Raw genomic sequence first — 25,474 nt, 5'->3', positions numbered from 1 at the left:
AGAGAAAAACAAAATCAGATATACCAAACTGCATGAACCTAGCTTTACCTTCGAATACTTCCATCTTCCTAATGTCCAACTTCCCTGGCACCTCAAGAGGCCACTTGACAGCATCCTCCAAGTTGATGTTTGGTTTGTAAGGTGCAGCTGCTACATTCTTGGTTAGATTTCTACGAGTTTCATCTATTGCCTTTTCCTCCTTAAAAACTTTAGGGCTCCTAATACGTTTAGTGGCAACTTTTTCAGTTGGAGAAGCATCTAAATCTGTCTCTTCCTCTCTGTCTGGGGTTAGGGGTATATTAGCTGATGCTGGGGTGGAAGACATTATCTGTTTGTCGTCAAAATCTTTGCTGCTCTCTTTGAAAAGGGCATGCAGTTTTTGCTTGTCTCGATCTTGCATGGCTTTGTCCAGATCTGTTACAGCACACGTCCGCTTCACCCCAGAATTTTGTCGCATTAACTCCTGGTCAGGAGAAGCATCATGTGATTTAGTTCCACGCATAAGCTGCAGTGTTCGTGGAGAAGTGTGAGGTTCAGTATCTAAAATGACACCAGGAGCTGAAGCTAAGCGAGACCGAGGTTGTCTCTCACTTGACTTTGACCTTGAATTCTTTGATGTGAGTTCAGCTAATTTCTGAAATGAGGCCGTCAATAATTTTGGTGATTTGGATTCCTGGATTTCAGTGATTGGTCTTTCCTTGCCCATGTCCTCAGAATCAAACACAAGGTTTGCATTCTTAGTTTTTTCTAAATTGAATATATTTTGATTAGAATACCCAATGCTTGCATCCCCTGAAGCTAGATGATCTTGACTAGTTTTGATCTCATCATCTGACCTAGAACTGGAGACAAATTCTTGTTCCTGACCATGAGAGGTATCAGTCCCTTGAGACATATCACCACTGCCAATTGACATAGAGGCTTTAGAATAGATGGATTCCAAAGACTGTTGTGTTGGGATTGAATTAGACTGATCAGAAAACTTTGACTGGGAATCTAATGTAGAAAATTTCAACTGAGAATCAGATACAGAAGTTGACACGGAGTCTAGCCGAGACACAAGTGAGTCTACTTCCTTTCCATTAGTTAAGTCACTTGGCTTTGCATCTGAGACACTGACAGGTTTTGACCGAAATGATATCATAGATGAACCATTTCCAGTGCGAGATCTGAGGTAACTCCTAGATCTCACCTTCGAGACAAGAGAGTCAGCTTCAAAATTATCTGTCTCGTATTGTTCCACATTAGCTGACATGTCATCACTGCAAGCTTCAGGATCTATGCTTTCCGAACCTAGTGCTGAGTCTCTGGCTTCAAGTGATGACCCCATCTTACCTAAAGTTCTCTCTGCACTCTGGTCTCTTGCCTTGACAAAGGGTCTCTTTTTCAAAAGATCATTCAGCCTGAAACTATTATGCCGAAGCTTATTTCTGATTGCTTCCCTACTCTGCTGCTGCTGTTGTGAAGAATCACCAGAAGTAGGACTTACCTCTGCATCCTTGTTAACTGGGCTTGTGGGATTTGAGGAGCTACCTTGTTCCTGTGTTGTACTAAAAACAAGTGGGCTCTGTCTTCCACTGACTAAAGGACTCTGGGGCCTTCTGAATAATAATGCACTCAAAGGTCTCTTGGCTTCTGTAGTGGAAGAGTTGGATGCTGAGAGAGAGCTGCCAGCAGAAGATGTTTCAGATTCTTTCTTAGCAGATATGTTGCCATCTTGACTGTCCTTAGTGTCACTTTGTCCAGCTGATGACCCAGGTATTGCAGCAGGCCGTGTCAGTCTGCTGACAACAGACTGACTCTGGGGGTGAACATACTTCAGTAATGGGCTTCCTGCTCTCTGCAGTGCTGCCATACGACTGCCTGATGCAAGGCCCCCATTGACAGCTGTGGAGGCTCCAACTTCCCCAATCCCCTCTGCACTGGACTCTGCCTCTCTACTGTCTTGTGCATTGGAATGGTCTCTAGTATTATAATGTCCCTGCTGGTTGTTCGATTGCATGTTAGAAGATCTCCTGATGTTTGCACTAATAGAACTTGTCTTTGTGGAGGCAGACTGTAATGGAGCTCGTAACACTCTGCCATGTGATTGGGATCTGTCTTTTTGATCAGACTCCTGGCTTTGTGCACCCTGTGAATGCCTCTGCCAATTGCCATCACCATCCCCTGATGAATGTCTTTGTTTAGACTTCTCTGTGACATGGAAGGCATCAAGTTCAGCCATAACATCTTGCACAAAAGCTTCATTCTCTCCAACTGATTCATCCATGGCTGACAATATTTATTCATGGACACATCTCTTTTCAATCATCACACAAAATAAAGTTTGGTCTGCTCATGATTTGTCTTTAAACACCAGTGTAATCTGTGCAGTCATTCTATGTCTCCATGTTACATATTAAGTACCACTGTCACGCTAACCATACTGTTCATATTACTGATATCTCTTCAGTATTGCTACAGAGATACATTACTAGTATTTATCTATTTCCTTATCAGATCAGTTGAACATTTGCATTGTTATAATGGACTGCGTGGACAGTATGTACTCTATGTCTGACTTGATGCCCTCAACTGTGGTGACAATCACTATCCTAATAACATATGGTAAAGCTTCTATTTGTCACAGGTCTATTAACTTGAAGGAAAAGAATGTTGAGACATACTGTCAAAATAAACACTTAAAACTGAATTGGTTTTCAGTAAAGTCATTGTGTTATCATGTTACAGAAGCAGTTATGACTATGTATTCACTGATAGTTATATCAGACTTTATTATTAATATCACATTTCCTTGATATTCAAACCAGGTGAGGAAACAATATTTTTATCTACTGACTCCTGTGCACTCGTGTTTCTCAGGGGATTTAAAACAGTGCGGAACTCCTCTCACTATTATGTATGTTTTCTCGCACTGTCCATTAACAGTGTGGAACTCCTCTCACTATTATGTGTTTTCTCCCACTGACCATTAACAAACAGGACATGCTGCCTTAGCTAAATGGGTCCAATGAAGTCAATGGGTTCACTGCCTTGGCTTATCTCTGAAAATAAAAAAAAAATATAAAACTGACAATATGCAGTTTAAAAAATGCACTAAAATCTCATTTATCCAAATCTTTTTTATCCAAAGGAAATGTAAATTAGGAATTGCAGCAAGACTTCCTTAAGCCAGACACTGTAAGGGCCAAATATTTTGGCCTTTCTAAAGAGGTGAACAGTATCTGGAGGTTCAATAAGTATTTGTAAAGTCTTATTGGAATCAAAATATTCTGCCAATCTACAGAGGAGGTCGGAGGGCTCGGCTACAGAGGAGGCCAGACTACAAGAGTCTGGGTTAAAGTAGAGGCCGAATTACAGAGAAGACAAGCTGACACAGAAGACAAAAGATGGTTGCTGAGTTAAATAAATGCTCGCTTATAGAAAAGGCTGAATTACAGATAAGGCCATGTTAAAAAGGAGTCAGAGTTACAGAGGGGCTGTATTAAGGAAATTTAACTGCACATGTCCCCAAACTTACAATATTTTTCAACGACCATATTTTGAATCCAGACATATCTTACAAAAGTTGATTAGGCAACTATGTGCTGAGTGCTTTACATGACATAAAATACAAAGTATGCATCGGAACTCTGTCAAGTAAATGTCTATGCTTCTAGCTTTTTGTCCTCAATTCTCAGTTCAATTTTACATATAGTCGACAAGTTTCTGTATATGGTGGATGTTCTATGTGTTTTATATTCAGAAGTGTGGAATTAAAATTTTCACAGTCCTACAGTGAGTACTGTGCATTATGCATGTTATCTTTGATTTCCTGAGGTCAGACCTTTTATCACTGATTTCCTATGGATCTGTGGTCAAGTCTTTTATCACAGACATGCTAAGGATCTGTGGTCCAACCTTTTTTCTCAGACTTCCCATGGATCTGTGGTCAAGCTTTTTTCCACAGACTTGCCATGGATGTGGTCAAACCTTTTATTACAGATTTCCTATAGATCTGTGGTCAAACCTTTTATCTCAGACTTCCTAAGGATCTGTGATCAAGCTTTTTATCACAGGCTTGCCATGGATCTGTGGTCAAAACTTTTATTACAGATTTCCTATTAATCTGTGGTCAAACCTTTTATCACAGGCTTGCCATGGATCTGTGGTCAAACCTTTTATCACAGACTTGTGGTCAAACCTTTTATCACAGACTTGCTATGGGTCTGTGGTCAAACCTGTTATCACTAATTGTTCTCAAAACGAGGCTCTGTGTAAATAGAAGAAACTCAACACATCTCTATGTTCTTCCAGTTCAAGCATTCATCTTTGTTTTTATCAAGACTTTTTTTTATATACAACAAAATACAACATGTGATTTGTAGCAAGTATGTGACCATTTAAATGGATGAGATCCATGTCAGCCTGATTTTCTCAGAAAAAGTTTTAGTGTGAATTTGGAAAATATATACCTTCATTCCCATATTTTTTAATTTACTTTATGATACAGTTCATGATCATTATCCTAATATCACATTTCTTGCTAATTTTAGCTGCAATCTTTATTCAGAACACGTTCTTTGATACATGTTCTTTCCTTGAACTATCCTTGAATCTCCATTATCTACCTAACAATTCTGCAGTAAGATATTAAGCTTTTGAAAAACCTACAGCTATCGAAACACCAATAACTTTTGGAATAGCAACAGCTTTTGTAAGAATGAAGGTCGAAATGCATTAATATTGATGGATCTCATCTCAAAGCAAGTTTCTATACTCCATTCAGTGCAAGTTTGCATACTCTATTCAAAGCAAGTCTGTATACTCTATGCAAAGCAGTTTTGCATATTCCATCCAAAGCAAGTTCCATACACTATCCAAAGCAAATTTGCATAAACCATTCAATGCAGTTCTGTATATTCCATACCAAGCAAGTTTGCATACACCATTCGAAGCAAGTTTGTATACACCATTTAAAGCAATTTTGCATACTCCACACAAAGCAAGTTTACATCATCCACACAAAACAAGTTTACATACTCCGCACAATCAAGTTTACATATTCCACATACTTTACATACTTCTAGCAGTACAGATATGATGCTGTGTTACTTTTCCACTGAAAAATAATAACTCCATTGTAATGTGACACAGTACACTTAAATGTTTATTATATATACAATTGTGATCACATTTGACAACCGTAGATATTTAACATCCAAAAATGTTAACACTACCCAACTCTTGACCAAAATGAAAAGTATCATGGGGTCATCCCTAATAAATTTCATTACATTTCTACTGTCCTCTGGCTGACCATTTAAATCTGGAGTGATATATTTTTCCTTGATTCCAGAAAATCTTTTTGGAATAATTACTAATTATTAATGTTTAAATTTTGTAAGCTCATGCAACTAGTAAAACAAGAGAAAACAAAAACAAAAACAAACAAAAAACAGCCACCTACTAACAAGCTATAAGGAATAAAACCCTAAAAAAAACAGCCATCTACTAACAAGGCATAAGGAATAAAACAACACTTGATGACCTGTATTTCATGTTCCAGTAACTCCTGTTGACCTCTGCATTTTTTTCTTGGACACTATTGTAACCCAATATCATAATGCATCAAAAGGAATACTACACTGTTTAGACAAAACAATACTTTGCCATCCTGCCATACCCTTACTTGAGGTTTTTATTTTGGGTGGGAGCATAATTTTGTTTTGGTTTTCTTTGTCTAAGAAGTGTACTGCAAACTTATGTTTAGCACCATCCTGGTACTTGATAGGACCAAATACTGTGGTCTGAGGTATATCTTTCCATGATTCTTGGCATTTCTGTAAATGGTTTCTTGACATGATGCAATATGTAATATTTATAAGCAAAGCAAACCAAAAAATCCACAATACATTCATGTTAGTGAACACTGAAAAACACGTCACAACTCACATATAATAATAATAATACTGAGGACTTTGTATAGCACCTAATCTTTAGAAGCTCTAAGCGCTTTACAACATTAGACAACACCTATAAGAAAAAAACATGCTGAGAATATTTAAGGTAGGAAACATTATTAGGTCTTTAAGTTTGTTCCTGCAGTCGAAATAAGTGATTTTTGAGAGCAACTCTTAAATGGGATCACTGTCTTTGTCTCTAAGTTCAGTGGGCAATTCATTCCACGTTGCTGGGCCCTGGTATGCAAAAGAACGCTGTCCATATGACTTTGTTTTCATAGTGGGAATAAAGAGTATATGATTGTCAGAAGAGGAGCGTTAAGTATCTTACTGATGTGTACACATGGGTGAGGTCAGATAGGTATGTTGGACTAGAGTCTGTCAGTGAAAATTTGTTTTAAAGATGGCCAAGAGGCTGGCTATATTAGATATCAGATCAATACCATTTTAATTTAGGATCATCAAGATATTATTTTAAGTGATAACCCCATACTGCCTTGAAAATTTCTAACAATAAATTTTCAGGCTGGCTGCCACAGTGGTCTTATTGAATATTAGCATTGTTCTATTTAGGACCAACCAGACACTGGTGAAAATACAATGTCAATATGAACTATCGTTCTAGGAGACATTGGGATAATAAAATTTTCCATATTGGAGATCAGATTGGCACCATTTTGTTTATGACCAACTTGACATAATAAGACTTTCAGTGAGAACCCAAAGCTGATATGATAATTACTGCAAAAGAAAGTAGTGATAAGAAGATTGGCAGCCATGTTGGATGTTCATGGCATCATTTTTAATTAAGACCAACTAGACATCATAAGAAGACTAAACCACATCTCGATGTGATGACTTTTATACAAAAAGATTAAAACCACATCTCGATGTGATGACTTTTTGTTCAGAAAGGCTGTAGCAATAACAGGATATTCAATATGGCCATGTTGGCAGATATATTGGACATCAGATCAGCATCATTTTCATTTAGGATCAACCAGACATCATAATAAGCCTTTTAACGAAAACCCCATGTTGATACAACCATCCATTCAGAATGAGTAGCAATAACAAGATTTTAAATTGCTGCTCTGGTGGCCATAATAAACATCATATAAGCACCATTTTCATTCAGGACCAGCCAGACCTCAAATCTTTTGATGATAATCCAATGTCAACATGACTTTCCATTCAGAAGGAGAAGAAATAATAACAATTTCAAGATGACTGCCAATACAGGCATATTATATCTCAGACTAGTCTCTTTTCATCGTAATAAGTCTTTTACTGAAAACCCCAGGCTAATATGACCATCGATTCAGGAGGAGGAGTGATAACAAATTTTTAAGATGACTGCTGTGGTGGCCACACTGGATGTCCTGGAGGCACCATTTTCCTTAGGACCAACTAGACATGGCATGAATTTCTGTGTAATGATTCATGAAATCCTCCAAGAAGTTTAGGAATGCTAATGGACAGACAAATGGACAGACAACAGAGGGACAAAAAGCCATCCAATAAGCTCTTCTGGTCTATGAGAAACTAAGATATAAAATAATTTAACAAATTGTTTGTGGTTGTTTCCCTTTAGTAATAAAACTGTTTTGGGTTGTTTCCCTTTAGCAATACAATTAACAATTCTGTCCTTTTATGCTAAAAGTTCCCTAAAAAGTACCCTTAGCTTTTTTATCTGAAATTAAAACATATCTTGTTATATTTTGATTAAAATGTCAGAAATGTTATCAGTGTTACAAATACATGTCTTGTAACAAGTTTACTATGTGATGTTACAGGTAGTGTATACCATAGTGATGCTGAAATGAGAGAATTACCAGGAAATTATTACAAAGCAAAATGTTTTTAAAAAATGACTAAGAGATTTTGTCATATGTCATTTTTAATTACAGTCCTAATTAATTGGCCATCTTTAAAAATCACCTAAGAGACATTAGCAACAAATATTTGCCAGAAAAGACTTTAAGAATTTCTTCTCAATCTCAAACATTTTGGAAGTTTCTTACATTTGCTTCAAAGGTTTTAACATGTATGGTAATGTATCTAAGAGCAAAGTAAAATCTGTAAGTAGAAATTATTTCTAAAGCAAACCAACCTATATATACCAAATAAATTATGTACAATTCTGGTATATACAGATCTACAGTATTTGCTTAACTAATATCATACCCCTTGCTACTATCCCACCAAGAAGTACTATCCTATGCATAACTACTATCCTACGCACAACTACTATCCGACCCATAACTACTGTTACGTATATCTGATTTAATTTATATTTGATTTAATTTAATTGTCCGTAAGAATTTTTTAAAATATTTTTAATTTCATTACATCTCAATGTAATGTAATTTTGTTTACTAGGAATTTGGTATTTTTCTGAAAATTCAGTTTCACCCGAATCTTTTCATGAATATCTAATATTAGAAACAATGTTTCTATTTTTGACTTAGCTTCTGACCTTGATTCAGAATTCACTGAGACAAGTAAACAAGTTTCTATTTTTATTTTATTCTTGAGTAAAATGATTGGTTTTTATCAAGGTCATACTGGGAGTACATGATTTTAGATCGTAAACAGTCCTATTTTGTAATTCTGGGTTTTCCGAAATTGCACAGTAGTTAGATTTATCAGTGATGTTTAGAGAGATATTTCTCAGTTTGGGCTTTTACCTTGGAGACTGGAAAAGTTTTTGTGACCAGTCTGGGGTTATATATTTTAATTTTTATTCCAATTATTTGGATTCTAAAAGATCAACTCTTTTTCCTGGAAATATCTGAGTGCTCATAGAGAATTCTTGGACAAAGATATTTCTTTAAATTTTGTTCAGAATTCAAACACTGGAATATTATTTTCTGTGGTTCACAAAGAACTGTAAACACATCAGCACTATACTGACTACAGTATACATCACTGCCTTCCATTCTGGAGTTTTCATTGGGACTCAAACTTGAATTTAATGAAACATTTCATTACTAGGACTTCTAAAATTTCATTTGTGAATTTTCTTGGATTATTTTTGGATTTGATTCTTAAAAATATTTTTGGATTTGATTCTTAAAACTGTATGTTCTTATTTTTTCATTTTTACATTGTTTTTCCATGGAAATAAATTATTTGTCAAATTATTCAAAGCGTGTTCTTTTCACTCTTTCTTTTGTTACTGTTTATTAGAGCCGAAACACATAAGACTACTATCCCACCCATAACTACTATCCCACTCATAACTATTATCCCACCCTATCCCACCCATAACTACTATCACACCAATAACTGTGGTACATGGAAGCTGTAAAACATTTAATTGTTTAGAAACCAATACTGATATTTAATCTGTTATTGATACATGTATACTTCATGACCTAGCTCCTATATATTATTACCTTTAAATAGGTGTCAATAGGTTTACTGCATGTAAAAGTGATAACAAACAAGTAGCATTTAAGTGTCTTATAGTATCATATACTTAAAGCCAGGAAAGGTATATTTGGAAAATGACTTCTCAATGTAAGGTATACTTGGAAAATGACTTCTCAATGTAAACTATATTTGGAAAATGACTTTTCAATGTAAGGTATACTTGGAAAATGACTTCTCAATTTAAGGTATACTTGGAAAATGACTTCTTAATGTAAGGTATAGGTGGAAACTGACTTTGCGATGTAAGGTATACTTGGAAAATGACTTCTCAATGTAAGGTATACTTGGAAAATGACTTCTCAGTGTAAGATATACTTGGAAAATGACTTCTCAATGAAAGATATACTTGGAAAATGACATCTCAATTGATGCAAATAATCTGGTGACTTTATTTAATATGTTTGGAACAAAAAGGAGCATTTTTGCATATTACTTATTTCATTCATAATTGAATACTTACTTTAATTCCAGTATGAGACATTATAATTTCCTAACATACAGCAGCATGTAGCTCAATACAGGTAGATAACATCCATCTACACTTAGTTTAATTAGGTACAAGACATCGTAATGTCCTAATAAACAACAGCATGTAGATAAATACAGGTAGATAACATCAATCTACACTTAGTTTAATTAAGGTACGAGACATCGTAACCTCCTAACATACAGCAGCATGTTGCTCAACACAGGTAAATAACATCACTCTAACACTATATTTTGCACAGTAACTTGCATACAATCATCATCTGTCTGTTGCCCTGGCTACTAGAATGGAATTACTGGTAATGAAAACTGACACTAATAAGAGCAAGAATCCAAATCTAAAAGACTCTACTAATTTCACAAAAGTGAAAGTACATGCAGCATGGACAGAAATGTTCAAAACATAATTACTATTATGCTATTCTGAACTAACAACCAGAGTTACTTCCATGACTCACTCATAAATCCCCATGCTTTTTCTATAATATATTCCCCACTTTCTGAGCCATGATCAAGTGGGTGTAACCAAACCTTTTGCCTGTATGATATACAGTACTACACACCTTCTGGACCAGGATCCAGTGATTGTAATCCAAACATCATGGTTTTTTTTTACATTCCCACTTTCAGGACCATGATTCAGTGGTAGTAATTACAAATCTGCTATCCGTAATATATACTACACTTTCTGAACCATGATCTAGTGGCCATAACCCATACCTCTTGCAAACCTATTGCTTTGTATTTACATTCCCACTGTCTGAACCATGGTCCAGTAGTCATAACCCAAACCTCTTGCTAACCTCTTGCTCTGTATTTACATTTTCACTTTCAGGACCATGGTCCAGTGGTAGTAATCACAAATCTGCTTTCCATAATATATACACTTTCTGAACCATGATCTAGTGGTAATAACAACTCCAATTTTGTATGGCATATTCCCCACATTCTGAACCATGATCTAGTGATCATAACCCAAACCTCTTGCTAACCTATTGCTTTGTATTTACATTCCCACTTTCAGGACCATGATCCAGTGGTAATAATAACAACAAATCTTTTAAATATTATATGCATATTATGTCCTCATAGTATGATATTATGTACAAAGTTTGATCAAAAACTATTTTTAAAATGTCACTGCAATGAAATTGCAATTTTTTAATAACTGAACTGTTACCAGTAGAAGAACCCAGAAACTATACATCTCTAACAGATGGTTACATGAACCAAGATGGGTGAACTTCCACAAGATCGTAGAGAAGATAAGAGTTAATAACAAACAGACAGATGGACAGACAGAATCACATTATCCCCCTAATTAAGTTTGGGGATAACATTTTGTTATAAAGTAACAATACACTGCATTTTAAAAAAATCTCTATTAGAGTCAAGAGACAGAATATACATGTATCCAAGTGAAGGTAATAAAGTCCTTCTTGTACTGAATAAGTAAGGTGAGTGCATACTCATTTATTCCATTATGAATGGTTGTCCCTTGTTAATGAGTTCTACTTAACTGTGGTCTTTATTCTGGAAGAAAAACATCTTAATTACCTTAAGGTGTTGAATGGAAGGCCAGATTACTTAAATTTTAACCATGACTCATTCCTAAGAAGAATGATAACCATGAACAAATGAATATGTAGCTCTACCCAGACTGTAAAATTTTGACTATTACTGGCTACATGTGTACAGAGCTAATAAAAGAGATATATCTGACCAGTGACTATGAACAAAATAGAGCCTGAAATTTGGAATCTTTTTCAGTTATTCCAGGATCACCATAGCAACATTTTTAATGATGCTGCCTAAATGTCACTTATCCATGCACTGTTTTCCTTCTCTAAATACTCCATTCTGAAATTGCACTGTCTTGCCAAATTTTAATGTTTGATATTTTAGAGGGAAGAATGTCACCATCTTTCCATCTGGCAATGCAGTTAATGTTTATTAACAACCATCCTAAAAACCTGTTTTGGTACAAGACTGATACTCCTAGCGGTTAGAGCGTCCCCCTCGGATGCGGGAGTTCATGGGTTCGATCCCCGACCGAGTCAAACCAAACTTACAAAAAATGGTACTAACAGCTGCCTCGCTTAGTGCTCAGCATTAAGAGGTTAGTGTTAGGACTGGTTGGCCTGGTGTCAGAATAATGTGACTGGGTGGGACATCATGCTACATGTCTGCAGCATGATGCCCCAGTGCTAGACATCACTATAAACTACCACACTGCAGACATCATAGCGATATGACTGAAAAATTGTTAAAGCTACATTAAAAATCCAAATCACACACATCACTACAAATCATTTTATATTAGCAGTTTAAAATTAGTGTTTTTTTGGTACTAGCCTGATACTCCAAATACTTCTCTATTGTCAGTATTAAAATCACTTCATGGGGCCTGCTGTCTAACAGGCTATTTCACTATGTGTGCTGTTTTTACAATTAGTACCCTTATTAACTTGAGGGGTTGTTGTTGCACAGTTTAACGCCATTTTTCAGCACAAGAAAGGCTTTACATGGCGGCCAGTTTAAGTGGTGGAGGAAGAACCCAGGAAAATGCCAGAAAGAATCACTTAAGCTACTGTCAAACTTTCTCACATACCGAGATTGGCCAAACCAGAGACTCGAACCCATGCACACAGAGGTGAGATGGTAGTGATCTGTAACAGTGAGTACTTTAGACTACTTGACCAGTCAGGGCCCCTTAACTTCATGTGAAAGAACACATGACCAATTCCAAAGTAGGTATTCATTAAACCTTGTCCAATGCAGGCTCTTGGCAAGTACTGTACTCAATAAACACAATAAACAGACCAATTAACCATGAAATGGAATGCCATTCTAAGTTCTATTAAATATATATTTCACAAGACCACGTCTTAAAAAAATTATGACAGCAACCAAAAGAAATTTTTATGGATTCAACAGACTTTGCATCTTAAAGATGTCAGCAAATTTACCGACCTCAGATTTGTACAAGTCCATGAAAGCCCTGTAAATTATAAATTTGTTCAAGGAACATGAATTACCCTCCAAAGTGCATGAAAACTGACCTGAAACTAAAACAAACAGATGGAGCAACAAAGGTAAAAGTATGTTCCCATAACACACATGGTATGACAAAAATGTGCCCCCTCATGCACCCTATATAGTATGCCTTACAAAATGAAAGTATGAACAGCAAATTACTTCATTCCTTTCATAACCAATGCATTGAATATATTTTCAGTAAAAGGTTTCCAACATTCCTTGCACAAGTATACATTATTATCCAGCAAACTATGGAATTTGGGTGACAATCGCATAAGGTACCCTTTAATTTAAAATTTAACATTGTCAAATGACAAACTGACATCAATTGATTTAAATACTGAGTGTGACAGCCCTAGTGTCAAAAAATAACAATGCTACATAAAAGAACAGGCTGCAGAACCATTTTTATTCAGTGTTTAAATTGTATACCATAATAGTTTGTTTTGATAAATACTTATGCATTCGGGACAATTCAAGGCATGGCAAAATTAAAATAGCATTTTCCCATAGATTGAAAGATCTCAAAGCAGTAATCATTTATAACACTTGGTAACTGGTTAACTAACTGCCACTCCCCCCCACCAACCACCACCTTGCCTCATAACATCATATGTGTGAATCTCCTGCACAAGAAGGCTTTCCTCCCAAGATGAGGGATACTTCCTGTCCATCCAATCACTCATTAAGTCCCCTATATCTCAAAATTATTATTGAAAATAAAAATTTCCTGTTTTTTCCACATCTTGCTTCTACTGTATTAAATTTATGGTAATACTGCCTGTGATCATGTTTCTGTGAACTGGTTTAAGCAGGCAAGACAATTCAGTTGCTAATTTCAAGCAGAATAAAACAATTAACACCCTTTTGATTCTGTTAGCAGGGTTGGTTGGCTTAAGTGTTTGAAGTCTGTTGAATGGATTATACTATGTGTGTCAGAAGTAATTCTGAAAGCATTAAAGAGATTAATTGATTATAGTTGGATTGCTAAAGAGCTCATTCAGCATATAACAGGTTGGTTTCGCTTCATATTTAAGGTCTGTCAAGATGTCAAATCATGTTATCTCCCAAAGCTAAAATGGCAAAATCTAAGTAATTGAAATATCTAATAAAATTCAATGAGGCACTGAAACTGGAATTTCAGTGGCTGAAATCGATTTTAAAATGACATAAATACATGCATGCAGTCTGCCCTTCCCGTAAAACTGATTTTAAAATCAGCTACAGTGGCAAGAATGACATTATGCATCAGGCAGCATATTAAAGCATATTAAACGAGACAATAAATATGCCATCACTGAAATTCTTGTTATCAAAATCTGCGTCAAATGTGGATAAATATATATTTGCCACACACTGTTTGCCAAACATAATCTTCAGTTAGCAGTAGCAAACACTTTTTTGTTCATCGAGGTAAAATAACGTTTCTTGACTTGGAAATCGCACAAAAGATTGCATACAAATGGACAAAACTATTTGCACAATGACCCTAGCTTTGGGTCCTTAGAGGGATAAGACAGTAAAAGACATGCCACAATGCAAAATTACCATTCTCATTAAAATTACTCACTCTTTTCAAACTCTACTTCTAACCAAATTTTGGAAATCTTCTGATTTATCCTGAGCTGACTTCTCTCTTTTGTCACATGTAACACCAATTAGTTTTAGTAACCTGAACAAATGTATCTAGATTGAGACTGAAATGTTTCTAAAGTGTCTCACTCACAGTCTTTTCTTCAAAAACAAACTTTAAACAACTAAAACACTGTCCCAGTTAGTCAAATGCTATGCATGTACTGTTATCTGCTATCCAATGATACAGCCAAATTAAAATCCATGAAAGCTAGTAACTTCTAAAAATTCACAGCACACCACTGGGTTCACACCATCCCACTGGGTTCACAGTATCCCACTGAGTATAATATCAAAATCCATGAAAGCAAGTAACTTCTAAAAATTCACAGCACACCACTGGGTTCACACCATCCTACTGGGTATAATATTAAAATCCATGAAACCTAGTAACCCTCGAAAATTCACAGTATCCCACTGGGTATAACACTGCACTAGATTTTCACTTCAATCTTTGAAAGATACATATGCACTTAGTAGTTAATTCTTTTAGTATTTACCAGCCACACAATGGCATTTTGCAGAAAAAGTCAAGTAATTTCAAAACAGAGGATGCAAAATAACTGGAGCTATCAGTGGGGAAAAAAATAATTAAAAAGTCAAGTGAAAATTGAAGACAAGTCATGTCTTTTGTAATTAAGCATATATATTCTTAAAAAGGAAACTGTGGTGTTTCTAAGAAGTATATAGTAAAAATGCAACAGCATTTTTTTTTAAAATTCCATGGGTTTAGCAAACTGAAGACACAAGTAATTAAAATTTTGTGGCAATAAAAAAGAAAATCACTCTTTTACTTAAAGTAACTTACTAGCATAAAGTTTATAAATATTTGTACACATAATTGTTTCCTGCTGTAATGGAATAGATAAACATATTTTTCATACCAAAGGTCCATCCAAAACCAAGGAAAATATCATATTATGTACTTTAATGACAAAGCTTTTAATATGTGAAACAGGAAGATAAGATAGTAAAATTTAACAGGTAGTAAATTTCAGAGAGTATATTCTTAAAATCTGAAGTTTGCATGATTTTTAAAAATATTTATAATAAATGGTGTTTTAGACTGGAACTGGGGCAAGTGCCAAAACAAATATGTCATTTTACTATTCAAATACTCTTAGCTTATATTCAATACATATTCAAATATTCCTTGTTATGTCATCTTGAAATATTTACCAGCATCACTGCCAACTTGGGTTGAATCAGAAGTCAGGATATATAGTCTGTCCTTTTAAGCATGACCCTGCTTCACAAAATATCTTAATACCAATACATACTCTTATATCTGAACCGAATTTGTATATCTCAATAAGATTCCTTGACCACAAAATTCCATGGACAATTGTTTTGAACACTAGACTACTTGCTTCAATGTTATTGTTGTTGTTGTTGTTGAGTTTAATTATAGTAGCATTCGCACAATTGTGCATGTGCCACTTTTTTCTGACTGCACCGCAGCCTGCTAGTTGTTCCTGGGGAAGGGGATGGTGCCACCTCCCCCAGGCTTTTATGGATTCAAGGAACCCTGATAGTTTGGCCTCAATCTGTGGGTCCATAAAGGTCCCTACAGTTGAATGGTTGGCTGTCATTAGTGGGAAGGAGAGCTCGGGAATGGTCCTGCTTGCTTTACATCGCTGGTTTCTTGTTGCATTTGCCTTTTTTTTTTCTTTTTTTTTTTCCGAGATTTTTTTTTTCCTTCTTCAAAATGTTCTAAAAGGAGGGGGGATGTTCTATGCTGTTTATAGAGGTTCTTAGTAGATATTATGTATGAAGAGAGATTTTCAAGATTATTATGGTATTACTAGTCGAGGTGTTTAGGGTGTGTTTCCTACGTTATGTTATTTATAAGTTTTTAGATATTACCTCTTTAAGTTATTTATTAATTTATGTTTTTAGAGATTGAATGTTATTTATACTTTATTTAGCAAGAGACCAGAGTCCTAGCCGATTACATGGTTCGTTAAGGACATCTAGGACAGGAATCCTAGCTGATTAATGTTATTGTAATTTCACAAATGAATAGTGATTAAATATTGAGTCTAATGCATGCTCAAGGTTGAGGAATTTTATAAAAGCAGGGTCAGATTGGGTGTGCTTTTATAAGCCTGTGCTGCTCTTAAATTCAAAACATGCATTTAGCCAAGCAGTTTTATCTTTTTAGAACTTGTATTACTACCCTAGTAATGAAAAATAGTCATAAATGTTTCAAAACAATTTTAAATTACTATTCTTCATGGTAATTCTAATTATAAAACAAAACTCGGGAGTTTGTTGGCAGTTGAACCAACCTACCACTTCATTTCCCCACTGATATTCTAAATACATTACAATCAACTTTTGTGCAAATTAGCAGCTATGAGTGTGCTCGAATATATACCAAGATACAACAGAGATATTATTTTACTGCCAGAAATACACGACATTCGAGGATGTTAGTGAAATCTCAGGCTTTTCAATTCCACAACTAAATACTGTATCAATAAAGTAGTTTGGGGGAGAAAATGAAAATGATAAATTTATCCAATATTTAACCTGTAAATGTAACGGAATGAGATAATAGTAATAGTCACCTATCTTCTGGAATCATCACCTCATCTGACATTTCTAGTTCTGCATCACACACACACCCACAGAGTAGTTATCCAATAACCTGCTAATGCTATTAAGCACACCCACCCATGCTTCATTCTGACAATATTCAGGCAAATATTTACAGTGCATTTCTGTGTCTGATGATAAGCCCACCTCCAAACTGACAACTTTAACAAGCTGGTGCCCTGGTCATGTTCGAGGATAAATAATGTGTCATGCACATACACACATACATGTATGTGCACCTGCATGTCTGTGTGAATGATCAGAGAATGTTTAAAGTTGATGTACTTTCTCCTTCAAACCTTTATAATTATATATTCACATACCACATTCAGTACAGAATTGAAAAGTGAGATGCATCCCTGATGTGCACATGAGTACCTTCACAGAAATTGAATTACAGTGGACACTTCTTTACAATAGTCTATGAACAATATTATGATTGCCCTTCTTTAATTTTATTATGTATTCCATAAAAAGTTGTAACTTTTTTCTTTTCTTTTTACAGGAATGGATGACAAAATTCCTGATTGGTCTCTTTGGCAGTCACATAGCTGTGTACAGTGTCTTGCTGTGATGAATTTAAATATTTCAAATTGCTGTAACTGTAAATATGATTGCATGTAACAAAGAATAGAATAATATCTTTAGGATTCCTATGTTTAAGTGTCCCACATGTAATGGCTCAAGTACAGTATTCCCTCATTATAACACTGTCTATGAGAGATGTAAAGTATCCATGGGAGATGTATAGTGTACTGCCTTAAAATGAGGTACATGATACATATAATTTTACTACATGTTAAATATAATTTTATTACACAATACAAAGTATACTAAACAATACATATAATTTTACTACACAATATATATATATAATTTTACTACGTGATACATATAATTTGTCTACATGATACAAATAATTTTACTACACGATACACATAATTTTACCATCACTTAATGAAATGTTGATCCCTGACATGGAACCAAATCATTTAGTTGATCACAATGAAGACACTAAGTACTGAATTATTTTGAGATTTGTCACATTCTTATGGACCTGCATGAGGCTGTTAGCAATGAAGAATGTACCCATTCTTATGAAATTATTTATTTCCACACAACAGTTTAGCAGGGTTTTTAAAGTAAGTATGACTTTTACACTGAATGTGGCACTGCTAGAAAAAGCATATGTTGACAAGAATTGGTTATAACATATATGCCATTATAAGTCAGTTTGATTTACAGTACTGATAAAAATATTTCAAACAATATTATTTACCTTTCTAAAACACACATTTTGTTAAAATACCATTTCAAGTTTGTAAGTCACCTCATAGTTTTAGTTACTTAACAAAAGCATCCAGTGTACATATCAAGGCGATATGATGAGCTGCATTATCAATTACAATATCACAACATTCCTTGCTTGTTTTGCTGAAACTGTCAGATTAACTTAACAATGACATGCCTGATAAACTGAATCTGTCATAATAAGGGGTAAAAGACATAAAGCAGCTGAATCAACAGCAACATGGGTGAAATTTAGCCTGTACATTATAATAACTGTCACATGTTCAATAAGCCTGACTGGCTGAGTGGAAGAAAGATTTAGTTTGCAATGATTTCAATTAAACACCATCATGTTAGTTACTGTACATCATGTACAAGTTTAGAAATGTTAGTCAACACTGCAGTGCTATTATCTACATCTTTAATTGTAACAGCTGCCTCACTTGGTGTTCAGCATTAAGAGGTTACGTGTTAGGACTGGTCGGCCTTGTGTCAGGATAATGTGACTGGGTGGAGCATGATGCTACATGTCTGCAGCATGATGCCCCAGTGCCAGACATCACTATAAACTGTCACACTGCAGACACTGTAGCGATATGACTGATTTTTTAAAAAAAATCTACTGTTAAAAATCCAAATTACACACACATTCCCTCCATCTCACGAGTTGACATAAAAATTATCATGAGATAAAAACAAAATACTTTTCTGATTGTGTAGAAAATCCCCAACTGCTGAAGATTAAATGGTTAATAGGAAATGTATATATAAATGTACCAGTAATCCACAAAAATTAAACCGCTATGGTGGCCTAATGGTTAGAGCTTCCGCCTTGGATGCGGGAGGTCATGGGTTCAATCCCCGGCCCAGTCATACCAAAGACTTACAAAAATGATACTAACAGCTGGCACTCAGCATTAAGACATTAAAAAGATAGTGTTAGGACTGGTCTGCCTGGTGTCAGGATAATGTGACTGGGTGGGACATCGTGCTACATGTCTGCGGCATGATGCTCAAGTGCTAGACATCACTCTAAACTGTCACACTGCAGACATTGTAGCGATATGACTGAAATTTGTTTAAAGCTACGTTAAAAATCCAAATCACACACACACACACAAATTAAACTATTATTCACCGATCTAAACATGGTTTTCAATCGCATAAAAGACAAGCCATTCCAAAAAGTCAAAATCATATGATTCTTTTTTTTTTTGGAAATAAAAGGATTTTTCTGTTTCGTTTCATTTCAATAAATCATACACATATGAACATAAAACTGCTAACGAAAATAGGGCTACGTGTCGAAATTAGGGAGATTCTTGTAACAAACACTGTAACCCACGACAATGTCCTCTGAAACTACCATCATAAGTTTCTCCTTTTGTAAGATAATAAATTAATGTGTACTTATGAATTAAATACATGCGTGCGATTCATTTATCGAAAATAGGCCATAAAATCTTAAACTCTAAGGCGAGATGGCGCTTTTCTTTGGATTGCTTGATCCAGACATGTACTTACCCGTCTTAGAAAGTATCAATCGTGTTGTTTTAGTAAGTACTACTACTTCAGCTTAAGTCTTAGACGTTTAGGTACTACAAAACGACATCTACTGCATGTCAGAAGACTTCAGAAAGATTGTAATACACTACCTAAAGTGAGGAAGTTTCTGTCAGATCTAGTTCTGTTTACCATTTTCTAGGGGAGATAATTCTATGCGCAGGGATTTAAATCAAAGTAACAAGTAAAATAGTCTCGTAAACGAAACGTTCTCAAAGGATGGCGTTTGGTTTGTTTTTGGCGTTTGAGGCACAACAACACTTTAAAAGGTATAGTGTACCGAGGCAATCAGAATAAAGCGTTTTGCCCAAGGACACACCAATGCATCCGATTGGGATGGGCTCACCTGGAGTTCGGACTTGAACCCGCCACCTTTTGGACAGGTTCATGGCCATTCAGTACCTAAGTGGTTTCGTACTCTAAAACTTGGTTGTTTCGTACCCAAAGTGATGGGTCGCAAAACAACCAAAGCACATATAAAAGCATAACATAAGAACATACCAGACTCTGACAGTCACTTCAAATTATAACCAAATACATGGCTATGGGAGAGGAAACTAGAGGACTTTGTATCGAAAGAGAGGATGACAATCCTAGGTTCTCGGCAAGGGAAGAGACTTAGAAACCAGACCCACTGTTATCTGCACAGAGAGAAGGGTGTACATGTCTTAACCTGAGCTTCTGAGATAATCCAACTAATTATATCTAACAGAAAGGCGCAAAGAGTAACCCTGAAAAAATTCAATATTATATCCTTTTTATTCTTATACACACATATAAGGGTTGACAGTGAAAACACGTCTTTTTTAAACAGCATATTAAAACGCAGGGTGTTACTGCTAAGTTCGAACCAGCAAGACATGCTGAGATGAGACAGTGATGTGTCGACGTAACCATAAGGTGATGGTTGTTTCGAAGCCAAGGTCACGGTCGTTTCGTACCAAAGGTAATGGTCATTTTGTACCCATTATTGTACATGGTAAAATATACCTATTGTCACATTTACCGCTCATCTCTAGTGACTACCCTCCCATCTTTTGTCTAATAATCAGTTTCTACCTTAAAAATTGCACGCGTCAAGCATATCCGCCCCCCCCCCCCGTCCTAACGTGTGTGTGTGTGTGTATGTGTGTGATTTAGAATCCAGACTGGATTTCTAACAGAGCTTAAATAACTTTTCAGTCATATCGCTACAATGTATGCAGTGTGGCAGTTTATTGTGAAGTCCAACATTGAGGCATCATGCCGCAGACATGTAGCATCCTGCCCAGCAATCTGCTCTACTAACATGGCGAGGGGCTCCGAGTGGCCGAGTGGTCTAAAGCGCTCACCGTTCGGGATCACTGCCGTCTCACCTCTGTCTGCGTGGGTTGTACAAAACAATACGAGAAAAAAAATCGCGAATCTGGATGCCTTTCATGTCATGTGTCTGGGATGGAATAATACACAGCTGATCATTTATAAATAATGGCACTGTACCCCACTCATCTTTTAAAATGTGAGGTTGAGGTTTTTCAAAATAATCTCATTCATCATACCAACAGTAAATACACCACTTTCTATGATGTCAGATTTTTTTCTCCTTCAGTGTTTGATATTCCTTTAATACTGTAATAAATCTGGAGTATGATCATTTGGTTATAGCTCCGCGGTTTAAGTAATGGTGCCACCTCCCCCAGGCTTTTATGGATTCAAGGAACCCTGATAGTTTGGCTTCAATCTGTGGGTCCATAAAGGTCCCTACAGTTGAATGGTTGGCTGTCATTAGTGGAAAGGAGAGCTCGGGAACGGTCCTGCTTGCTTTACATCGCTGGTTTCTTGTTGCATTTGCCTGGTGGTTTTTTTTTCTTGTTTTTTTTCGAGATTTTTTTCTTTTTTTAACTTCTTCAAAATGTTCTAAAAGGAGAGGGGATGTTCTATGCTGTTTATAGAGGTTCTTAGTAGATATTATGTATGAGGAGAGATTTTCAAGGTTATTATGGTATTACCAGTCGAGGTGTTTAGGGTGTGTTTCCTACGTTATGTTATTTATAAGTTTTTAGATATTACCTCTTTAAGTTATTTATTAATTGATGTTTTTAGAGATTGAATGTTATTTATACTTTATTTAGCAAGAGACCGGAGTCCTAGCCGATTACACGGTTCGTTAACGTCATCTAGGACAGGAATCCTAGCTGATTACTCGGTTCGTTAAGGACATCTAGGACATCCGATTTTGCGGTTTCCTTAGTTTTTATAGGTGCTTCGTAAGTGAATTATTTATTAATACTTTTATAAAATTGAATGATATGTTATGGTTTTTTATGTGGTGGCTTCTAAATTTATTTAGCTAGTTACTGGGTCTTTTGGTTTTGTGGGGATAGTAATTATATTTTGTTCCTAAGTCCTGCTGAGTCTATGAATTGATTTATATTTTTATATGCTGATTGTTTATTTTTATTAGAGTCCATAAGTAACTCTGGGTATGTGTGTGGTGATCCAATCTCTTTTTGGTTTTTGATAAATATTTTCCGAGCGGGTTGATATTTTGGACATATATTGAATACGTGGTGTAGATCTTCTGTGGTGTAGCAGTTAAAGCAGTTAATGGTTGCTGGTTTGGGTCCTATAAACCTTCCAAAACTGCTTGCTAGTTTAGTTTTTCCAGTTATTATCCTGTTTATGGTTTTCTGTTCTAAATAGGTACCCTTAGGTAGCTGTATGTTCCTATCTACGTGTTTTGGGGTTTCATGGTGCTTTTTACCTTTTGTGGAGGAGTTCCAAAAATCTTGCCATGTTTGGTCTATATATGTTTGTGCGAAGCTTATTGCTTCTGTAGAGCTATAGTTAAGCTTCTGTAGAGCTATAGTTAAGCTTGATAGAGTTTTGATCTCCTAGTTTGGTTTTTGCAACTTTGTCTGCTGTTTCGTTGCCAGAGATTCCAGTGTGCGACGGTATCCACATGAGCTCGACTAATTGATGTGCTGTGGTGATATCGTCGATTAATTGGCATGTTCTGTCGAGGAATTGTTCCCTAGAGTGTGTATTGCGATTTTGGATCGATTTGATAACGCTTAGGGAATCGCTTATAATGACTGCTTTAGGTATTTGGTTGTCTTTGATCCATTGTAGTGATTCAAGTATAGCCCAGAATTCAGTGGTGTAAATGGAGCAATAGTCAGGTAATCTGGATCCCGTTTGTATATTGAATTCAGGGATGACTATTGCTGCTGCTGTTCTTGGTGGGTTGTTTGTTTTTGATCCATCGGTATATATTTTAACATAGTCCGGGTATTTTTGGTTGATTTCGTTTACCAGTACAAGTTTTAGTAAGTTTTCTTGTCCTTCGTTATTGCCTAATTTGGTAGCTTCAATGTTAATCCTTGGTGGTTTTTATAACCATGGTGATTTGTTCTGGTCTGTATTGTTTGTTACCTGTTTTTTTAGTAGAGGTATCTTTTCTCTTAGTTCAAGGATTACTTTGCCACTTGGTGTGATAGGTATGATTTTGGGTTTGAAGACAACTTTACACTTATTAATAGCTATTTTGGTGGGATGGTTGTCTGGGTGGGTATCTAATCGAATGGAGTATCGGAGGAGCAGTTCTTGCCTACGTAATTTTAAGGGTAGTTCTCCTGTTAGTGTTTGTAGTTCTTCTAATGATGTTGAGGGGAGTGTTCCTGTGCATAATAGTAAGGCTTTTCTCTGGATAGTGTCAAGTTTTTGTAGTACAGGCTGCTTAGCCGAGTTATATGCTTGGCAACCGTAATCCAGTTTTGATCTAATTAGGCTTTTATATATCGTGAGGAGGGTTTCCTGGTTGGATCCCCAGTCAGTCCCTGTGATGTTCCTGAGTAAATTGAGATCTTTGTTACAATTCTGGGTGAGTTGTTCAATGTGCTGTTTCCATGTGAGGTGGTTGTCAAAGAACATTCCTCGGAATTTTACTACTGTTACGTATTTGATTAATTGATTTTGTATATAGAAGTTTGGATAGACTAGGTTGTTATTTCGTTTGGGGGTGAATATGATTGCCACAGTTTTTTCATGAGATATTTTGAAACCCCATTTGTCCGCCCATCTCCCTATGTTGTCTAGGCTCTGCTGGATTTCTTTAACTACTGTGTTATTGGCAGGATTTCCATTCCTCCATATGCCACTATCATCTGCAAATTGTGACAAGTTTATTTTTGTGGAGGCTACATTGAGGTCAAGGTCGTTTACCATTAGGTTAAATAGTAACGGACTTATTACACTGCCTTGCGGTGTTCCATTTTCAAGTGAAAATTCTTCCGAATGGGTGTTGCCTTTTCTTGTGGCTTTTTTCCGGCCTGTGAGGAAATCGCCAATCCAGTTGAACAAGCGTCCAGTTATTCCAAATTGATTTAATTTGGCCATTAGTCCATTGGTCCATACTAGGTCGAACGCTTTTTCTAGGTCTAAAAAAACCACTATGAGGTTGCGATCGGTTTTCCTATGTGCGTTAAAAGCGAGTTTGATGTCAGTTTCCAATCTGAGAAGTTGGTCAGTTGTGGACCGTTTGTTCCGAAAGCCACATTGATTTATGGAGAGTATGTTATTTGTTTCTAGGTGGTGTTTTAACCTATTTGCGATTATTGTCTCCATTATTTTGCATATATTGTTTGTAAGGGAGATGGGTCGGTACGAATTTATGTTGTTGGGATCTTTACCTAGCTTGGGGATTGGTATTACTATGGCCTGTTTCCATTTGGTGGGTAGTTGGCGTTTATCCCATATCCTATTAAAGAGTTTAATTATGGATATTGTTATATTGTAGTTTTTTGTAGATAATGTAACCTAACTGATCCTTACCAGGGGATGTTTCGTTTTTGGATCGTAGGGCTATCTTCCATTCATGTACTGTGATGTTGCTATTTAGGTGAGATTCTTTTGTTCCTTGGTCTTGAAACATTTGAGGTTGGGTTCCCTCCATTAGTTTTTTGTGTTCTTGAAAGTTTTTGGTGTGATTATTGTTGCTACTCATGTTCGAAAAATGCTTCGCTAGGAAGTCTGCCTTATCTTTATTTGTTATGGCATTTTTAATTTTTGGGGCTGAGGTAGTTTCTTTCCTTTTATGGCTTTTATCTTGTCCCATATTTGTTTTGAGTTTGATTTTAGACTCAGTTTAGAGCAAAAGGTTTGCCATAGATTAATTTTAGCAGTTTTTATAGTTTGTTTTAGTGCTTTTTCTTTATCTTTATATTGCTGGAAGTAGATAGAATTTTTGGTGCGTTTATATTTATTTAAGGCCCTTTTTTTGTCTTTATGTGCTATAGTGCATTGTTTAGTCCACCATGGTACAGGGTTTTTATTTTGGATATTAGTTGTCTTTGGTGTGCATCGGTTAGCTGCTCCTATAATTGTGTTTGTTATGTTATCATAATACATGTCAATACTTGGGCTTTCTAAGTTATCTGGATTTACTCTAGCTAGTAATAATTGGAATTGGTCCCAGTCTGCCTGTTGGTACCTCCATTTAGGTG

At 35.9% G+C, this 25,474-nt stretch overlaps 1 protein-coding gene and 1 long non-coding RNA gene across 2 annotated transcripts in view; one reads left to right on the top strand and one right to left on the bottom strand.

Moving 5' to 3' along the window:
- LOC149805319 (uncharacterized) overlaps nucleotides 1-20,093 on the bottom strand; it is a 179,609-nt gene extending 159,516 nt beyond the window's left edge. The window contains exons 1-2 of the mRNA XM_089949229.1: nucleotides 19,953-20,093; nucleotides 49-3,044 (exon numbers count right to left, since the gene is read on the bottom strand). Of these exons, the coding sequence (XP_089805355.1) occupies nucleotides 49-2,269 (2,221 nt within the window). The 5' untranslated portion in view covers nucleotides 2,270-3,044; nucleotides 19,953-20,093. The remainder of the gene's footprint in view (nucleotides 1-48; nucleotides 3,045-19,952) is intronic.
- Nucleotides 1-21,058, top strand: part of LOC149805318 (uncharacterized) — a 34,779-nt gene extending 13,721 nt beyond the window's left edge. The window contains exon 3 of the long non-coding RNA XR_016418712.1: nucleotides 17,644-21,058. This is a non-coding gene — a long non-coding RNA (uncharacterized LOC149805318). The remainder of the gene's footprint in view (nucleotides 1-17,643) is intronic.
- Nucleotides 21,059-25,474: the final 4,416 nt, after the last annotated feature.

Source organism: Sinohyriopsis cumingii, chromosome 2 (assembly GCF_028554795.1).
Source record: "Sinohyriopsis cumingii isolate HCF-2022 chromosome 2, ASM2855479v2, whole genome shotgun sequence".
NCBI classification, from domain to species: Eukaryota; Metazoa; Mollusca; class Bivalvia; order Unionida; family Unionidae; genus Sinohyriopsis; species Sinohyriopsis cumingii.
Note: the sequence above shows the minus strand (reverse complement) of the source record. Positions and strands in the feature narration are given on the sequence as shown.